This window comes from Mesocricetus auratus, unplaced genomic scaffold (genome assembly GCF_017639785.1).
Source record: "Mesocricetus auratus isolate SY011 unplaced genomic scaffold, BCM_Maur_2.0 Super-Scaffold_100062, whole genome shotgun sequence".
In the NCBI taxonomy this organism is placed as follows: domain Eukaryota; kingdom Metazoa; phylum Chordata; class Mammalia; order Rodentia; family Cricetidae; genus Mesocricetus; species Mesocricetus auratus.
This window is the reverse complement of record NW_024429234.1, coordinates 2,212,818-2,231,182: the sequence shown is the minus strand read 5'-3', so window position 1 is coordinate 2,231,182 and position 18,365 is coordinate 2,212,818. Positions and strand designations below refer to the sequence as shown.

General features: G+C 40.1%; 1 protein-coding gene across 2 annotated transcripts in view; it reads left to right on the top strand.

The window, feature by feature from the left end:
- Window positions 1-412: 412 nt before the first annotated feature.
- The window catches only part of Cbfb (core-binding factor subunit beta), a 39,044-nt gene continuing 21,091 nt past the window's right edge, over window positions 413-18,365 (top strand). Inside the window, exons 1-3 of one of the 2 annotated variants that reach the window (XM_005076188.4) lie at window positions 413-769; window positions 1,007-1,093; window positions 8,513-8,629. In XM_005076188.4, the coding sequence (XP_005076245.1) occupies window positions 692-769; window positions 1,007-1,093; window positions 8,513-8,629 (282 nt within the window). In that variant the 5' untranslated portion in view covers window positions 413-691. The remainder of the gene's footprint in view (window positions 770-1,006; window positions 1,094-8,512; window positions 8,630-18,365) is intronic. The other variant, XM_005076189.4, reaches the window with a different exon arrangement.

Here is an 18,365-nt window from a genome sequence, read left to right as displayed (position 1 = left end):
TGTGAAGAAATGTGCAAAGTGCTCAAGGACTTAGGTTTCCTCGAATTGAAGTGGCTATCTGGGGTGACTCTGTGAGGCTGGCTGGGGAGCCAACAAGTTCCAGATAGCCCAGAAGGAGCAGAAAAAAAAGGTCTGCGGGGCCGCTCCTAGTTGCTAAGGGAGGGGCGGATCCTTTCTGGGAGGTTGTTCGCCAAGAAGCCCACGGACAGTCTAGGGGAAGGAGATCTTGCTGCGGAAGGAGCCGGGTTTCACTGCAACCCAGCGGCCCCGCAAGCTGGTGGATGGCGCATGCGCGGCGCGGGTCGTGGAGTTGTGAATGGTGCGTCTTGTTTGCCAGAGTTTGAGGCGGGCGGGCGCGCGAGAAGGAGGGGTGGGGCCGGCGGGGGAGAGGGGAAGAGAAGGGGGGCCGGCGAGAGGAAGTGGCGGCAGCGGCCGGGGGGAGGCTAGAGCTGTGTCTGCGCGGGCGGCAAGCAACGGCTGAGGCGACGGCGGTAGTGTGGGTTGGGCTCAAGCAGACGGCCGCACCTCAGACTCCCTGGAGCGGGAGCCCACGCGGGCGGGCTCCTGAAACAAAGAGCAGCGGGAGTCCAGACGCCGCGGGTGGGCGGTCAGCCGGTCAGCACCGAGCCCGCCAGCGGGTGCCCGCGCTAGCCCGGAGCGCGGCCGGCCGGCGCGGCCTGAAGGCGCGAAGATGCCGCGCGTCGTACCCGACCAGAGAAGCAAGTTCGAGAACGAGGAGTTCTTCAGGAAGCTGAGCCGCGAGTGTGAGGTGAGGTGAGGCGGGTGGGAGGCGCGGAGGCCTTGGCGCGCCCCGAGTGGGCCCGGGCGGAGAAAAGTTTGAGCGGCTTGGTTCCCGGGGAGCCCGAGGCGGCGAGCCGGCGGAGGGGTAATCTCACCCCGGCAGCAGTCCGCCCACAGACTCTGCTTGCCCTTATCGGAGCCGCGGGGAGCGGGCGGGCGCCGCCGAGGATTTGACTCCTGATTTCGGGCCATCTCCGCCTTGCAGATTAAGTACACGGGCTTCAGGGACCGGCCTCACGAGGAGCGCCAGACACGCTTCCAGAACGCCTGCCGCGACGGCCGTTCGGAGATCGTAAGTCGGCGGGCCCGGGTGCGCGGGGAGGCCGCGGGGACCCAGGGCGCGCGCCAGTCACTTGTTGCGCGCGGCCCGGGCGGGTTCCGCACGGCGCCGCGGACGCTGCGGCTCCCGGAACTGAGCGGGCGCAGTCTCACTTCCTAGTCCGGATTCGAAAGGCAGAAAAGCAGACGCTGGCGGGCCGGCCCTCAGGTGGACACGCGTTCCTTCTCCGTGACCGGCTGCGGTGGTCTGTGCATCCCAGAGCAGGCTCGGCTCTCGGAGTGGAGCTGAAACCCGAGGCTGGCAAGCGTTATCGCCTAGGGATCGGAGTGTGTGTAGGAGGACTACTCCCCATTCGTGAAAAGAATCATTTGGGGTCAGCGATAGTTTGTTTCTGAGAAGCGAGATTGGTAAATCTATATGTGAAGCTATCTCCCAATACAGCCGGGAGTAAATCTACTCCACTTATCTGTCGTCCTAATGAGGTGGGGGGGGATGGGGAGAGGCCCCAAAGGATGGACCATTTTCTTAGAATGCTAAGAGTCTGAAAGAAACGTTTGTTTTCCTTTTTTTCTAACGTAAACATGCCTCTCTTAGTATTGGAATCCCTAAAGAATTGATGGCCTGGTTCTACGAAACCAAACCCGGAGTTGATCTAGAGGCGCCTGTTTTATATTTGAAGCCTACTACCCAGCAAGCCCTAGGCCAAAAAATATTAGTGACCTGGTTCTTCTCTTGTCTGTTAGTTAGGAAGCAGCAAAGGGAAGAGACTGTAGGAAAGAGATTATTAGGTTTTCAGTTTTGGGTTTTTTGTGTGTTTTTTAGTTGAAGCACTATGTAATGGAGTCTTAATACTTGCTCCATGACAGACCCATTCATTCTTAGCTCAAACTTGAAGCAAAGGTACAATTTGAATACAGGCTAACAGTACGAGACTATTGAATGTATTTTCTCCCCATACACAATGATTTTTTTAATGTGCATTGGTGTTTTTGCTTGCATTTATATCTGTAAGGATGTCAGATTCCCTAGAACTGGAATTACAGAAAGCTGTGAGCTGCCATGTGGGTCTGGGAATTGAACCTAAATCCTCTGGAAGAGCAGAGCAGCCAGTGCTGTTAACCATTGAGCCACCGCTCCAACTCCCCACATAAAGTTTTTTAATTGAGATGTAATTCACATACCATGAACTCAACCTTTGGTCACTGAAACTAGATTTGGTTTTAAAATGAAGGATGTTGGTATTGAATTGATAATGAGGTGACACTAATTAGATATATCAAGAGCTATAGAATATTTGATCATTAAGGTGTTTCATAAAGAAAGCCTACTACTTTCAACCCTTATCTGGTTTCTTGAATAATTGTGATGATTACTTGATTGAAAAGCATAAGAAATGCTTTTTAGTTTTGACCCTGAGTGGTATAAGAAAATCCTTCATCAGTCCAGTGATGATGGCATCTTTTGCCTGCTTCAGAAGCAAAAAGCGGATGATATACTTGATAAAGGATTTCCTGGATGTTACCAATGTTAAGTATAAAAATAAAATGCAAATAAAGTAAGTTACTGGTTTTTTTGTTTTTGTTTTTTTGGTTTTACGAGACAGGGTTTCTCTGTATTGTTTTGGAGGCTGTCGGTCCAGCCCGGCCTCGAACTCACAGAGATCCGCCTGCCTCTGCCTCCCGAGTGCTGGAATTAAAGGCGTGTGCCACCATCGCCCGGCTAAGTTACTGTTTTTTAAAGCTGAGTTGATTTTTTTTCTTTTGGATGCAGTGATATGTAGCCAGTAGGATTTATTTGTCCTATCAGAGTTTGGTGCATATAATTATAAATTGGGCATATAATTCAAGGCACAGTATATCTAAACAGCTGTATTTTAATGTTGTGATCTAGCAGTGATACAGCTTGCTATGTCTATCATAAATTTCTTTCAGAATTAATTAGACATTATAGGCTCTCTTTAAGTATTTGATCCTACAAATTTTATTTTCTGTTTTTCTTTGAGAAAAGGTCGTATGTAATCTAGGCTGGCAATATAGCCTTGGATGAATTTACAATCTCTTGCTTGGACCTCCCAAGTCCTAGAATTACAGGTGTTTACCATGCCTGGCACAACTGAAAAGCACCCCAGTTCCTTACAAATTTTAATAAGCTTTGTTTATTTTCTGAAAATTTTTATAAAAGAAAGGTAGATTGAGCCAAGTGGTGGCCACGCATGCCTTTAATCCCAGCATTCAGGAGTCAGAGGCAGGCAGGTATATTGCTTGAGTTTAAAGGCAATCTGGTCTACAGACTGAGTTCCAGGATAGCCAGGGATGGATGGATGGGTGGGTGGGTGGGATGGATACAGCTATAAAAAGAAATGAGAGAAGGGAGAGTTTTTATTCCATACTCTTAATCTTTTTTGAGATTATAATTACATTTCTCTCTTCCTGTTTTTTCTTCTTTCCAAGCTTTCCCATATCTCCTCCCCACTCTTCAAATTCAAAGCTTTTTAAAATTTTTTATGTATATATATATATATATTTCTAAATATAACCTGTTCAGTCCATACAATATTATTTGTATGTATGTTTTAAGGGCTGACCATTTGGCACTGGACCTCTCCCCTTGGATGCCTCCCTTCTTTGTGTAGGGTTGGAACCTAGTGGGCTTTTCCCCATCCACTTTGACATACCCAGTGTCATCCTTGTTCAGTTCATGTTTGGACAGTCATGTTGGTGACTGTGAATACAGCTTTTGACATTACTGGAGACACAGTCATAGAAAATTCCCTGCTCTGTGGCTCTTACACAGACTTTCTGTCCCTTTTTCAGAGTTCCCTCAGGCTTAGGTACAGGCATGTTTTGTAAATGTATTCATTGGAACTGGGCTCCACAGCAAGTAATTAGTTTTTAAATTTTTTTTAATGTTTATTGATTTAGTGGAGGGGGCAGTATGTGTGCCATGGTGAGTTGAGTTGAGGTTAGAGGATAGCTTGGGTCTTTCCTTCACCATGTGGGTCCCAGGGTTTGAGTTGATGTTGTTAGGATTGGCAATATAAGTACCTTTACCTTCTCATTGGCCCTTTGTTAAGTAATTTAACTATTTGTATTGGGGAAGGAATTTCAAATTTCCATCTCTTTCTGGTTTTCATCTTTTAATTAATTGTTACCTATTTTCCCCACCCCAGTAGTAAGAATTGAGCTTGGTAGGCAAATATTCCATAAAACTGAGCTGTATCCATGGCCCTTTTGTTTGGTTTTTTCTTTTTTTGTTTTTTGAGACAAGGTTTCTCTATGTAGCTTTGGAGCCTGTCCTGGCACTCTATGTAGACCAGGCTGGCCTTGAACTCACAGAGATCTGCCTGCCTCTGGCTCTCAAGCACTGGGCTTAAAGGTGTGCGCCAACGCTGTCTGGCCTCCATGGCCCTTTTGAAAACATTTTATTTTAAAGTTTGAGAGAGACTCTTACTAAGTTGCTTTGAACTTGTGATCTTTGTGCTTCCTGACTAGCTAGGATTATGCTATCTACATTTATTTCATTGCTTTTTGGCAGATTTTTGATAGCTGGCAGGCTCTCAAGTAGCCCAGGCTGGGCTAATTCAGTGTGTAACTGAGGATGGCCCTTTTGCCTCACTGTAAATACAGGATCCTGTGGACTAGGGCTGTTCCAGCCAGTGGTTGAGGTCATGCCTAGCCCTCCTCCAAAGAAAACTTACAGGACCCTTAGCTCACAGAGATAGAGACCATATTCTGAATATCTTCTAAGTAAAAATATCATAATTTTTGTTTTACATTAAAAATATTTGATTAACTGAATTTTGAATTTAGAGGTTATATAATTTAAAGCCTAAAATTTATGTGGTGGAACTTGCTTTGTTAATCAAGCTAGGCTTGAACTCAGAAATCCATCTGCCTCTGCCTCCTGAGTGCTGGGTTAAAGGTGTGCACCAACATGCCTGGTCATTAATTCTTAGAGTAAACATGTTGTAAATGTCTTTGATACTAATAATATAAGAAATAATTTTTAGAAAAATGTCTATGTGAGAGTTATAGTTCTACTGTGAGAAAAGTGAAAGTTAATCATGCGCGTGTGCAGGTGTGTGTGTGTGTGTGTGTGTGTGTGTGTGTGTGTGTGTGTGTGGTGAGACACTTTGTAACAGGATAGCCTCAAAGTTCCAATCCTACTGCCTCTAATATATACTTTTTTTTTTTACTTGTTCATTTTCTCACTAATACATACTTTTAATCCTGAAATTTGAATAGTAAGAAGTATGTTGGGTTCTAAAACAACGTGTGCTGTTGAATGAGTTCAGAGTTTCCCAATTCTTTCATGTGTGTAGGTATTCCATTAAAAAGATGGGTTAACTGGTGTTTTGATGGGCAAGGTGGTCCAAACCTTTAATCCTAGATCTCAGGAGGCAGGCAGATCAATGTGAATTTTAGGCCAGCCTGGTCTATGTGGTAAGTTCTAGGCTAACCAGAACGACATAGTGAGGTTTTGTCTTTTATTTTTTTTTTAAGAAAAGAAAAAGATGGGGTTGCAGTACTTGCTTATCAGTTTTTGCCACTTTTATCCTCATGAGAAGATTCTTCAGATAATAGACATGAAGTTAGAGAAGCAGAAACTTATCTTCTTTTGGATATTACAGTTGTTTTTGCGCGCACACATGCTTGTAGGCACTCATTCTGACATGAATGGTGTGCTTGTGGAAGTCAGACAGTTTAACTGGACTCAGTTCTTTCTTTCCATGTTGTGGGTCCTGGAGGTGAACTTGTGTTGTTGTCAGGCTTGGGCAGCACTGAACACAGGCTAGCCTTGGACCTCTTGATTCTCCTGCCTCTGTTGCTTGATTGCTATAATTTCAGGAGTGAGCAACACCCACCTTAAGTCTGAGGTTGCCATTCAGACAGGATGTGAGGTAATAGGATCTGCAGTGTCTTAGCACAGAGCTGGTTTAGGGCACTAGAGGTTGAAGGATTTGCCTCTTAGTAAAAACAGCTGTCAACAAACATGCCTCCTGGGCTGGGTTTAACCTGCCAATTCTCTGCTCTGAAAATGTTATCTAAGGCCAAGAAAGTTAGCACAGTCGAATTTCTCTTCGACTGTGTATAGCCTTTGTGCCTGTAGTCTCAGTACTGAAGAAATTGAGTGAAAAAGATGACTTAGCCCCTGGAGTTTGAAGACAGCCTGGGCAAAATAGCAAGATAGTCTCCAAAGACAAAGCTTAGCATGACAAGCTCCTGCTTGTGATCCCAAGACAGGAGGACTGCCTTGAATTTGAACAGCTTGGGCTCTGTGCTGAGTTTTAGAGCATTCTGTGGGAAAGGGATTATTTCTTTTATATTATTCAGTACACATTTATATAGTGCTTATTGGTACTTTTCTAAGCAGCTTAATAAATAAGGAAACTGAGGTATGCCTTCGGTCATACAGCCTAGGCATATTTCCTTCTAGAATTTTGGTTTTCATTTTTGGGAGAGGATGGGGTTGGGCAGGGTCTCGTGGAGCCCAAGTTGGTTTTAAACTAATGCATAGCCAAAGATGAACTTGAATTCATGAATCTGCTTTTCATTTGAACTTGTGCTGGTGGGGCTTTTATGGGTGAAACTTGCCCAGTTGAGAGATTGAGCAGTTAGGCTGAAGAAATGTACCTATAGTACCAGTGATATAAATAAGTAGGAGGTGGAGAGAAAAAAGGACCGCATAGTGAGACCCCTTTCTTCTGAAGTTGTTATTCCTGGGGAACTGATGGATAAATTCATCATCTAGTGACTGAGCAAATCCCCCGAATGTGAGTCTCTAGCTTTCAAATGATGATTATGGTTAGAAACAATTGACGCTTCAGAATTAGCAAAATTTAAAACTATGCTTCCAGCAAAGAAGAGTTCATATATGGATGGCTTTAAAACTTTTTTTATGTATATGGATGTTTTGCCTTTGTGTACGTCTATGCCCTGTGTGATGTGCCTCGCGCCCAGAAATTAGAAAGGGCATTAGGTCCCCTGGGAGTTGAGTTACAGATGATTGTGAGACCCCGTATGGATTTTGAGAATCAAACTCCAGTCCTTTGAAAGTAGCCAGTGTTCTTAAGAGCTGAGCTGTCTCTAGCCCCTAAAATGATTTTTTTTTCCAAGTCAGGGTAGCACTGGCTGTCCTGGAACTCACTATGGTAGACCATACTGGCTTTGGATTCACAGAAATCTTGCTGTTTCTGTCTCCCAAGTTCTGGGATTAAAGGCATGTGCCACTATGCACAGCTTAAAATGTTGAGTTTTTCATTATGTTTTTATTTTTCTAGATAGGGTTTCAAAGCTGGACTGTCAGGCCTAGGCTATACTTCCCGACTATGTCAGGACACTCCTGTTTTTACTTCACATATCCATGTATGCCATCTGAGCACTGTGTGTGCAGTTTCCTCAGGGGCTTAAAGGGGGACACAGGATCCCCTTGAAGTGGAGTTACAGATATTGGGAACCACCATGTGGGTACTGGAAATTGATCCCGTGTCCTCTGCAAGAATAGCCAGTGTTCTAACAACTGAACCATCTCCCATCTCTCCAGATCAAATGTATTTTTTTTTTAAATGTGATTTTTTTTTTTTACTTCTTTCAAAATCTCTCTTAGAAAGGGGAATAGTGGTATTTTGGGGACTTTGTTTTATGTGGGGAAATAGAGCTAAATTGCTCAGAGGCTACATAAAATGATGCTTTGGAGATGGTGTTAGATTGTTCCGTGTATTGAACTGTGCCACTAACTTTTTTTTTTCTTTTCTTTTTTGGAGACAGAATCTCACTATGTAGCCCTAGCTGTCCTGGAACTCAACTATATAGACCAGACTGGCCTCAAACTCACAGAGCTCCATCTGCCTCTGTCTCCTGAGTGCTGTCAGAATCGAAGATGTGCACTGTCACACCTGGCCTCCTAGTACTTTTTTTTTTTTTTTTTTTGATGGGCTTTGGAACTCGTGCTTTAAAACATACTTAAATACTGCACGTTTTTTAAATGCACCACCATACATGGTTGAATGTTTTCTTGAGCCAAAGAATCAAGAAAAATTAAAATATCTCATTTATACAAAGTTATATTATACTTTTCAAAATCATGAGTGATTTTTCACATTTGAAAATAAAGTTTTTAAATCCAGGGATAGAAGTTTTGGTTAGACACAAGCAATGTGAGTTTCTAACGTCAGCAAAAAAATGACCTGAAAGAAAGTATTGATTCCATGTCTGATTTTATATTTAAGCAGCCAATGGCAAATGTCCTTAAAATGGAATCAGATGTTTGTAACTTAATACTTAAGAAAAATGATGAGTGCATGTTTTTTACTTTTAAGTATTCTCGGTGCTGCCTGGCTTAAGACATAAACTGATGTAAAAATAAATGACTGCCTGCATAATTTATGTAATGTCCTGCTCCTGATCCTGTTTGTATTGATTTTTCTAAAAGGCTTTTGTGGCCACAGGAACCAATCTGTCTCTCCAGTTTTTTCCGGCCAGCTGGCAGGGAGAACAGCGACAAACACCTAGCCGGGAATATGTCGACTTAGAAAGAGAAGCAGGCAAGGTAGGAAATATCTTTTTGCAATTTAAAGTATTGTGGTTTGTTTTATTATTGTCTGAGTAATTGCATTTTAGTAAGGAGATTACTAGTCTGACTATCCAGACATATGGTTAGATTTGTTTTTGTGTTAAAAGAATGTAAAATGATTTTAATGACTTTTATGACATTTGATTCCTAATTATGTATATATGTGTGTGTGTATGATATACATATATGATTGTCATGAGAAGTTCTAATACTCTACATTTGATATTCAAATTTTAATTTCTATGAACGTTAATAAGAATTTTTTGTGTCTGCTAATGTATAATACTATAGTCCTGTGAAAAATGAACTAAAGAAAAAAAATGGGGTAAAAACTATGTTTAAAAATTTTAAAAAGCTAAATGTTTCTGTATTTACAAACAATTACAGGTATTTTGTTAATATAGCAAATTTTATTTTAAGAAAATCATAAGAAAACTACTTAAATATTTTCTGTTTTTTTTTTTTAAGATAAACTTTCTGGGAATTCAGATAAATGCCTTACAATTTTTATGTTAGAAGTTGAGGTTAAAGTTATGAAAATATAGATGGAAATATTTACACTGATAGCTATTAAAATCTGTATTATATCACTTGATAAAAATTTAATAAATAGTATTTTATATTGGTTGATCTTTGATCAAGGAGTCAGACTTTCAAAGAATAAAAATGTATTTTTAAATCAAATGATTTGTGAATTTTTATATCCAATTGTGTATTCAATATTTCTCCTACTTTCTCTGTAGAATGGTTTTGTTGGTGATTTAGTTTTCTTTTTTTATGTGGCCTGACTATGTTTGTGCACATATCATGTTTTTTTTTTATTTAAATTAGAAACAAGCGTGCTTTACATTGGGGTTTTGTTTGTTTTTCTGGGGTGGTTTTTGTATTTTATTTGAGACATACAGTCTCTTGTAGCTGTGGTCAACCTAGAACTCTTTGATCCTCCTGACTCTACCTTGACTGCTGGGGTTACAGGTGTGTGCCACCACACCCAGCTTGTAGTATGTTACCATACCTGTTTCTAGCAACTTGCTAAATTAGTTTTCTAAGTGTCATCATGAATAGCATAAACTCTTGTGTGGCTTGGCAGATTTTGCTTCTTTAATTTGAGGGCAGTTCCTGGACTTCTTAATGAATCCCAAAACAGCCTGGCCACAGTGAGACCCTATCTCAAACTAATGCTGGTATGATGGCTCTTCAGGTAAAAATGTACGCCTGGCAACCTTGATGACAGCAATGATCCTCAGAAACCATTGTGGTTATTACAGCTTCAGCATTCCTACCACAAGGTGGGAGATAGTCTAGAGGAACTACTAACACAGTATCACAGTCACAGAACAAAAACAGAAGGAAAGAGCTGGTCCTGAAAAACTGTACCCTGGTGTTCAGACACATCTGCACCCCATACCACACACAAATAATAAAGTAACTCTTAAAAAAAATAAAAGCAACTGAAAAGAATTGTCAGTATAAACAGTAATTAAAAGATTGATCTGTTTTAAGTACAATGAAAGATTTTGTTTAGATTTGATCTCTTGTTTGTTTGTTTTGTTTTTCAAGACAAGATTTCTTTCTGTGTAACTCTGACTGTCCTGGTGCTTGCTCTGTAGACTAAACTGGCCTCAAACTCACAGAGATTCACCTGTTTCTGCCTTCTGATGCCAGCTTGGTCTCAGAGTGAGTGCCAGGACAGGCTCTGAAGCTACACAGAGAAACCCTGTCTCAAAAAAAAAAGGTTTGGGCCAACACCACCTGACTAGATTTGATCTTTTATGGGCAACCAGCCAATCTGTATATTGAAAAGGGAAATACTGCAGGGTTTTAAAAAACAATGAGTAATAGTTACATAATTTACTTTCTTGTAGCTTGCCTAATTAGAAAGTGAAAATTGGTATTTATCATATGTTTCCGTTTCATTAGCAAATGATAAAACTGGTGCAAGGTATCAAAAAATTTACATCTTGTTAATACTAGTTTTAGAAGTTTGTTTTTCTAAAAGAGGGACAGATGGTAAATATTTTCAGTTCTGCAGGCTTGTGTTCTGTGTTGCAGCTATTCTCTGTAGTTGTAGTGTCAAAAGAGCTAAACAGGTGAGTAGGGCTATAGTCCAAAGTTGTGTTTACATGTAGCTGACAGATCTTTCATGTATAGTTTTGCCAACACCTATACTCACCAAAAGAAAGGCAGCAAACAATACTCTCCTAGCATGTTGCTGCGGACTGCTAAGATAAAGTACTCTGATTAACCTAGGTTTTCTCATCCATGGCATTCAGACTGTGGGAGCTTATATTTTCTTTCTCCCTTTATGCTTTGTTGTTATCTTTAGACTTTCTGTCTCCACAGGTCTAAGGCTGATTACCAAAAAGACAATTGGAAGACCTTTCCCCAATGTTAATTCTTATTTTTTTATCAAATACCAAATGACTATCATCATATTTTTTCCACCTAGTTTGAATTCCTGATCCTCCTGCCTATACTTTCCAATTGCTGGGATTGCAGGTGTGTAAATCCCCTTGCTTTAACATAGTTACCTTGCAATCAGCTTGTTTCTCTTGACTTGTAAGTGACCAGGAACATTTGCAATTTTAAATAGGTGGTGTTGGTAGAAAAGCAGCCTAAAGAAGGTTAGGAAATGATCTGGAGAGAAATGCTCTAGGTGGAAAAAACATTGTAAAGGAGCATGCACTACATATTATATAAACAGCAAGCAGGCCAGTATGGCTACAGTAGACTAAGACAGGCTTTGGGGGGGGGTGTTTTATATTTTTATATAGTATATACATGTGTAAGGTTGTGGAGATCTGTTCTTCAGGGATTGAACTCTAGTTACCAAGTATGGTAGCAATTGTTCTTACCCACTGAACTGTCTCACTTACCCAAAGGTATTGTTTTTTACTTTTTTTATTTTCCCTGATTTGTTTTAGTTTTAGTTTTTAAAGTCAGGGTCTCACATATCTCAGACTGATCTTGATTTTGCTATATAGCTAAGGGTGGCCTTGAACTTCTAATACTCTTCCGTCAGTCTCCAATATTCTGGGTAAAGGTGTATGAGCCATTACACCTGGCTTACACCAGCTTTTATTATGAGTGAAATTGAGAGTGGTTTCAGGGTTCCAAGCAGATGAATGATACAGTTTGTGTTAGGTTTTGAGAGATTCACTCTGCATTCTAGGTTGGTAATAGATTGTACAGGCCAAAGTGAAATAGGGAGACCAGTTTGGCTATTGAAGTAATCTTAACAAGGTGTAGTAGTGAGAGGTGAATGTGTTCTGAAATAAAACCATCTGAATTTATGTATAAGTTGTATGTGGTGGGTGGGAAAAAGAGTGTTAAAAGCAGCTCCACCTCTTTGGCTAGACTAACTGGAAATGTGGGGTTGCTCTCATCTGAGCTGGGAAGGGCTATAGATGAGGAAGAAGCAGTTTAGGACATGTGGGTTTGTGATGGTTGCTTGTTCTTATAGCTTCTGTTTTCTTGCTGCCTGCTCGGAATTCCCAGAACTAATTAATAGACTGCTTTTCAAAGTAACACTTCATCAAGAGTTCAGTGACTTTGAAAAAGATCAACTTTATTGAAATGTAGTTTAAAAATAATAAAATGTGCTACTTTAATAGCATAATTTTTACTTTAACAAATGTATTCATATGTATAAATGCCACTGTGGATAAGGTAATGTTTCAACCACTTCAGAAGTTTTCTCAGGCTCCTTTATACAAATCTGGGATTATTGTAGCTCTGTGATTCTGGGTTAGGTTCTCTCTTGAGGTCACATTCAAACTGTTAGATTGGGCTGGATAGTCTCTGAAGACTTGTCTAAAGCCAAAGGATGCACTTCTAAGATGATATGACTTGTGTTTCAAAATGTGTGCTCGCTGTACGGAGAAAATGAATGAAGTCACCATGCTTTTTATGACTACTCCGAGTCATTTGGGTCTCATTTGGTTTATTAGTAGCTAGTCACTAAGTCTAGACCACTTTCAACAGAGAAGGGGATTATTACAGTTGGGTATGAATACCAGGATGATGGGATCATTGGCCATGTTGGAGTCCAGCCACAACAATAATTCTTAAATTTAGTGAATTCAGAACAGCTTACCATTTTAGTAAATAGGAAATAATAATTCTTATTCAAAACAGTAGTTTTGTGATTTAAGAAAATGGCTTCAGAAAATAGCCCCTTTTATTTATTCTTTTGCTTATGTGATAGCAAGAATATTATTTTCACCTAGACCTGTTGGCAAAGGTCTATTACCCCAGCTTCTTAGGAGGCCTACGTGGAAGTATCAAAAGTTCAAGACCTTATTGACCTGCAGAGTGAGTTCAAGGCCAGCCTGGGCAACTTAGGGAAACCTTGTCTCAAAAATGAAAGGCAAAAAGAGGGCTGGGGATGTAGATCAGTTTTTAGAGCTCTTGCCTAGCACTTGTGAAGCCCTAGGTTCAACCCCCCCACTCAGTTTTCTTTCCCAAACTGAAGATTTTGTTGTTGTTTTCAAAACCGAAGGTCTTTAATACAGAAGCCCTGTTAACAGACGTATTACCTAGAAATAGGTGCTTTATGTATGATCAAGTTAGAGCATAGTTTGTTTTGAAGTATTTGAAAATTGTGGGGGAGGACAAACTTCCCTGGAACTCTCATGATCAGGCTGGCCTTGAAACAAAAAGAAAAAAATGTGTATGGGTGTTTGTCTGCTTTTAAGTTTTTTTCACCCTATATGTGCTTGGTGCCCGTGGAAGAAGACTGAAGTTATAGAAGATTATGAGCTGCTATGTGGATGCTAGGAATTGAACATGGTTCTTCTGGAAGAATGGCAGTGCTCTTAACCACTGAGCCATTCCTCCAGCCCATTTGAAACAATTGAACTGTTTGCATTTGGCATGTCATTGTTTTTGTTTGTTTTGTATAGTACCGGGCATGGAACTCGGAGCCATGTATGGGTTACTCAAGTACTCTACCACTGAGTTGTGTTCCTAGCCCTTATCTTGGCTCTTAAAGTGTTTCAGGGAAGATTTAAAATACTACAACACAGTAGAAAGGTAGAGTAGAATCGAATCACAACTGTTTGCATATTCATGAATAGTAAGCAAAATATTCCTCGTGAGGATTAAATGAAAGTTGAATAGTTAGAGACTAGTTTTCTGTTACACAGGTTGGTCTTGAACTTGTGTTTCTTCTGCTTTTACCTCCCAAGGGTATGGATTACGGGCTTGTGCCAGTATGCCTGGCACTGAAAATGCATCTTAAATTATAATCCCCTATCCAAAGTTAGACTATTAGATGGTTTATGTAGTGTAAGACTGTGACTGAATCATAGTGTTAGTGCTGTAGTATGACTTGGTAAGCTTATTTCAGGTAGATCTACAGTGCTGCTGGAATACTTCATCTCTTCTGAGTAGTCCATCTTGGTATGTTATTAATCTTGGCAACCAAGACATTTTTAGTTCTTCTTTAAACTGCTTCCTTGTAATTTAGCTGTCAAAAGACAGATAGGGAAAAGCAAGTTATCAAAACTGAAGTCATTCCTAAATTGAAATTGTATAGACTCTGCTCTTTCCTCTTAGGACTTATTTCCAATTACATTTTATTTCAAATGAATGCAGATGATTTTGGTTGACCATAATTAATGGTCATATTAGTGTTTTTTTCCTATAATCTGTTTGCCTATATATGGTAATTATATGGTCCAGTTAGTCTAAAGAGTATGAAAGCTGATTTCAAAAAATGAACTTTATTGTTTACTGTTGATTTACCCTTAGAGATCTGCTTGCCTCTGCTGCCTAACTGTCAAGATTAAAGGCATGCACCACCATGCCTGTCATATTTTTTATTCTTTTTCCTTAGCCTTTCAAGTGCTAGAATCAAGGCTTGCCTATGCTTATGAAGGTAGAATAGCAAAGTGATTTTTTAACAGAATTTGATTTAATAAATAAATTAATTTTTGAGTAGGCACCTGTTTAAGATATATTGCCTCTTATTTTCCTTGATTTTAAAGATTTGTTTATTTATTATATACAGTGTTCTGTCTGCATGTATCCTTGCAGGCCAGAATAGGGCACCAGATCTCATTACAGATGGTTGTGAGCCACCATGTGGTTGCTAGGAATTGAACTCAGGGCCTCTGAAGACCAGCTAATGTTCTTAACCACTGAGCCATCTCTCCAGCTCCTCCCTCCCGATTTTTAATGTGTGAGTGTGGGGGAGGGCAACTTGTGCGCATAGGTTCTCTTTCTTCCACCATGTGGGCTCTAGGGATTGCACTCAGATTGCCAGGCTTGGCAGCAGTTGTTCTTACCAGTGAGCCATCTTGCCAGTCCCAGTTACCAAACTTTAATTTAGACTTAAGAAGGACTGTCATTTTCAGATGAAGAGCTTGGAAGAGAATGAACTGGATGGAATCTCAGGCTGCAACTGCATTTAGCTCTGCTGCAGATGCTTAAGAGCTCTCAGGCAACCACTGACGAACTTCTGCCAGCCTTTCTGAAACTCTAACTCAAAAAGCATAACAAGCTTTTTGCTTAGGAAAAATACATTGAAATCAAGTTATAATAATTGTGTAGAAAACATATTAGTGATATGTTTGTACAATTTTTGATTTTGTAGAAAAGTATACAGTTCTCCTGTTATTTGTGGTGGTGGTGGGTTTCTGTTTTGGTTTTTATGTTTTTGAGAGACAGTCTTACAGAGCAGGCATTGGACTAGCCCAGTATCAAAGAATGATCCTCCCCTTCCTTCTAAGTGCTAGGATTGAGGGTGTGAGCCACTGTGCCCGGCTCTTATGTAGTCTTAAAAGCATCTGAGTTTAGTTAACATACTCTTTTTATTTTCTTTGTCATTTTTGAGATGGACTCTTACTATGTGGCTCAAGCTGATCTCAATCTCAGTCCCCCTACCTCTGTCGTCCAAGGTCTAGGGTTGCAGGTTTTTGTCACTGTGCCCAGCAACGTACCAATTTATTGAATGTGTGCTTAAATATGTGTACATATATACAAGTTTCGAAAATATTTTCTAGTTTTACATTTTACAATTTGTCATTTGAACTATATGAAGTAGGTTTATACATTGTCTTAGATCACTGTAAGAAACTATTTTCTTATGAATGCAGCCCAGTTGTTATTTAGAAGCAAATGTGAATGAATGACTGTAGTGATTCTCTGACAGTGGTCAACTGTGCACTTATGAACAGAGGGGACCATGTGGCTAACAGGATGAATCAGAATGAAGTCTTTTAAAGGAATCTGTTAAGTAGTCTACAGAAATGATTACAGCTGGGCAGCAAGGTACATATTTCATCAGTGGAATCTTGTTTTCCTGGGTGCTTCTGGCCAGGCTAGCATTACAGCTGGCTTGTCTGATGAGTCATTAGTTTGTGGGTAGAACAACTGTTCATTGTCTGGGGGTGGGGTTGGGAGATAGCTCTTTCCCTTGGAAAAAAACTGCCATGTAGAGCATTAGTGGAAATGTATGTATAAACAGTGTTTCTGTGGTGGTCTGTGTCTTTAGTTACGTTGACTTGTCTAATTTTTACTAAAGGAGATATATTTCCAGCAATGATTATAAAAGTGAGGAACCTGGTGCTGATAAGTGAAAATAAGTAGTTTGAAGGTCAGGCATGGTGCTACACATCTATATAATCCCAGCACTTAGGAGACAAAAGACAGAAAGGCTTGTGAGTTCAAAGTCAATACTGGGCTGCATAGTGAGAACCTGTCTCAAAAACAAAAACCTCAGATAAATAGCAAATAATAATAATTAGTAGTAGTAGTAGTTTGGGAATGATTAGCATAGGGAAGCTAAGAACTTTTTTTTCTACTTTCTTGCTCTTTTATTAATAAGTATGTAAATATTTATGGGGGGCTGGAGAGATGACTCGGTGGTTCATAGCACTGTCTACTCTTTCAAAGGACACTGGTTCAATTCCCAGCACCCACAGGGCAGTTCGAAACCATATCCATAACTCCAATTCCAGAAGGTCTAATGGATGCATTCTTCTGGCCTTTAGAGCACCAGGCAAGACAAACATGGTACACAGACGTACATGTAAGCAAAACTGAATGTTACCAGCTTATTATTTTTATTATTTATTTATTTTGTTTTGTTTTTTAAAGACAGGGTTTCTCTGTGTAGTCCTGGCTATTCTGGAACTCCCTGTAGTCCAGGCTGGCCTCAAACTCAAGATCCACCTGCTTCTGCCTCCCAAGTACTAGGATTACAGGCATGCTCCACCATATAATATTTTGCATTATAGAAAAGTGAAATATTCTTTCCAGTTGAAAGATTTTTTTTTGAAGAATGAAGTCTTTGCTTCATTTGAGGTTAGTTTCTGTGCATATTGGTTTGTGACTTGATACTGTTGTGCATTGAGTATGTTTGTAAATTTATAATTATTGTGCTTTGCTTATCTGAAAAGTATCTGAAGAAAGAACTCAAAAAGATTTTTTTGAATCATAGCTTTTCTACTTTTCTACCTTGTAGCTAGAAAATGCTTTTTTCCTAAAATGGGGTCAGCATGGCCAGGGAAAGACAGCTGAGCTGCAGCCTCTAGACCTTCAAAGAAGGAAATAGTGTACAAGTTAATAAATGAGAAGTTGATCAGATTTTCTCGTACCCTTATTCTGACACTTAAATTTCAGGATCCAAGTTTACCAATTTATTTTTAATTTTTTAACTAAGAGGGAATACAGTTGAAAGAAGTAAGATTAAGTATGTTGCTTGTTCAGTGGTCATATTTACAACGGATGCAAAGCTTTAAGTTTGATCTCCATTAACAACTAGTTTTTGGTTTTACTGAAATACATCTATAAATTCAAAACTCCTTACAGGTTTTCTGAACTCTGGTTCCTGAACTTGGGAGGCAGGCAAATCTCAGAGGCCAGCCAGTACTATATAGTGAGTCCCAGTCTCAGTAATATGACATAAATCTCCCATTGTCAAGGTATGGTAGTAGAGGTCTATAGTCACTGAACTCCAGAGAATGAGACAGGAAACTTGAGTTTGAGACTAGCGCCTAGCCGCTAGCAAGTAGTGAGTACCAAGCCAGTCAGGGCTATGTATTTAAACCTTGTCTGAAAAAAAATCAAAGGAAGGATAGTTGTGACAAAAATCTCTGTTGCTGTAAATAAGAGACCTAAGGTTCTGTAACATAGTATAGCCAACAAAGGGGAACTTTAGCCTATAATTATAATACATGTTCTCATTTGCTTAATGGCTATTCATAATCTGCTCTGCCTTGTTTTCTTGTATCCAAATTGAAAAGTTGGACTTTCTCCAAGTTCTTCATCAGTCCTCATTTCCTATTCATTCCTCAAGACATCTCTTCCCTTCCTCGAGATTTAAAGCCATAGTATTGTTAGTGGCCACCATATTTATTATATCAGCTTAGGTCTTAGAAAGCTGAAACCTCGTGTTTCCTATCTCCTCTCAATTTGTCTGTTGTGGTTAATTTAATAATTTTGAACTTTTCCTGATTTATTTCACTTAATATAGCGGTTTTAGGGGTTCATCTGTTGTAGAAGCAATGCTTGATTTTTTGTTTTGTTTTGTTTTTCAAGACAGAGTTTCTCAGTATTGTTTTGGAGGCTGTCCTGGAACTTGCTCTGTAGACCAGACTGGCCTTGAACTCACAGAGATCCACCTGCCTCTGCCTCCCAAGTGCTGGGATTAAAGGCGTGCCCAGCACAATACTTGATTTTTATTTTTACTTTTTGGTGTTTGTTT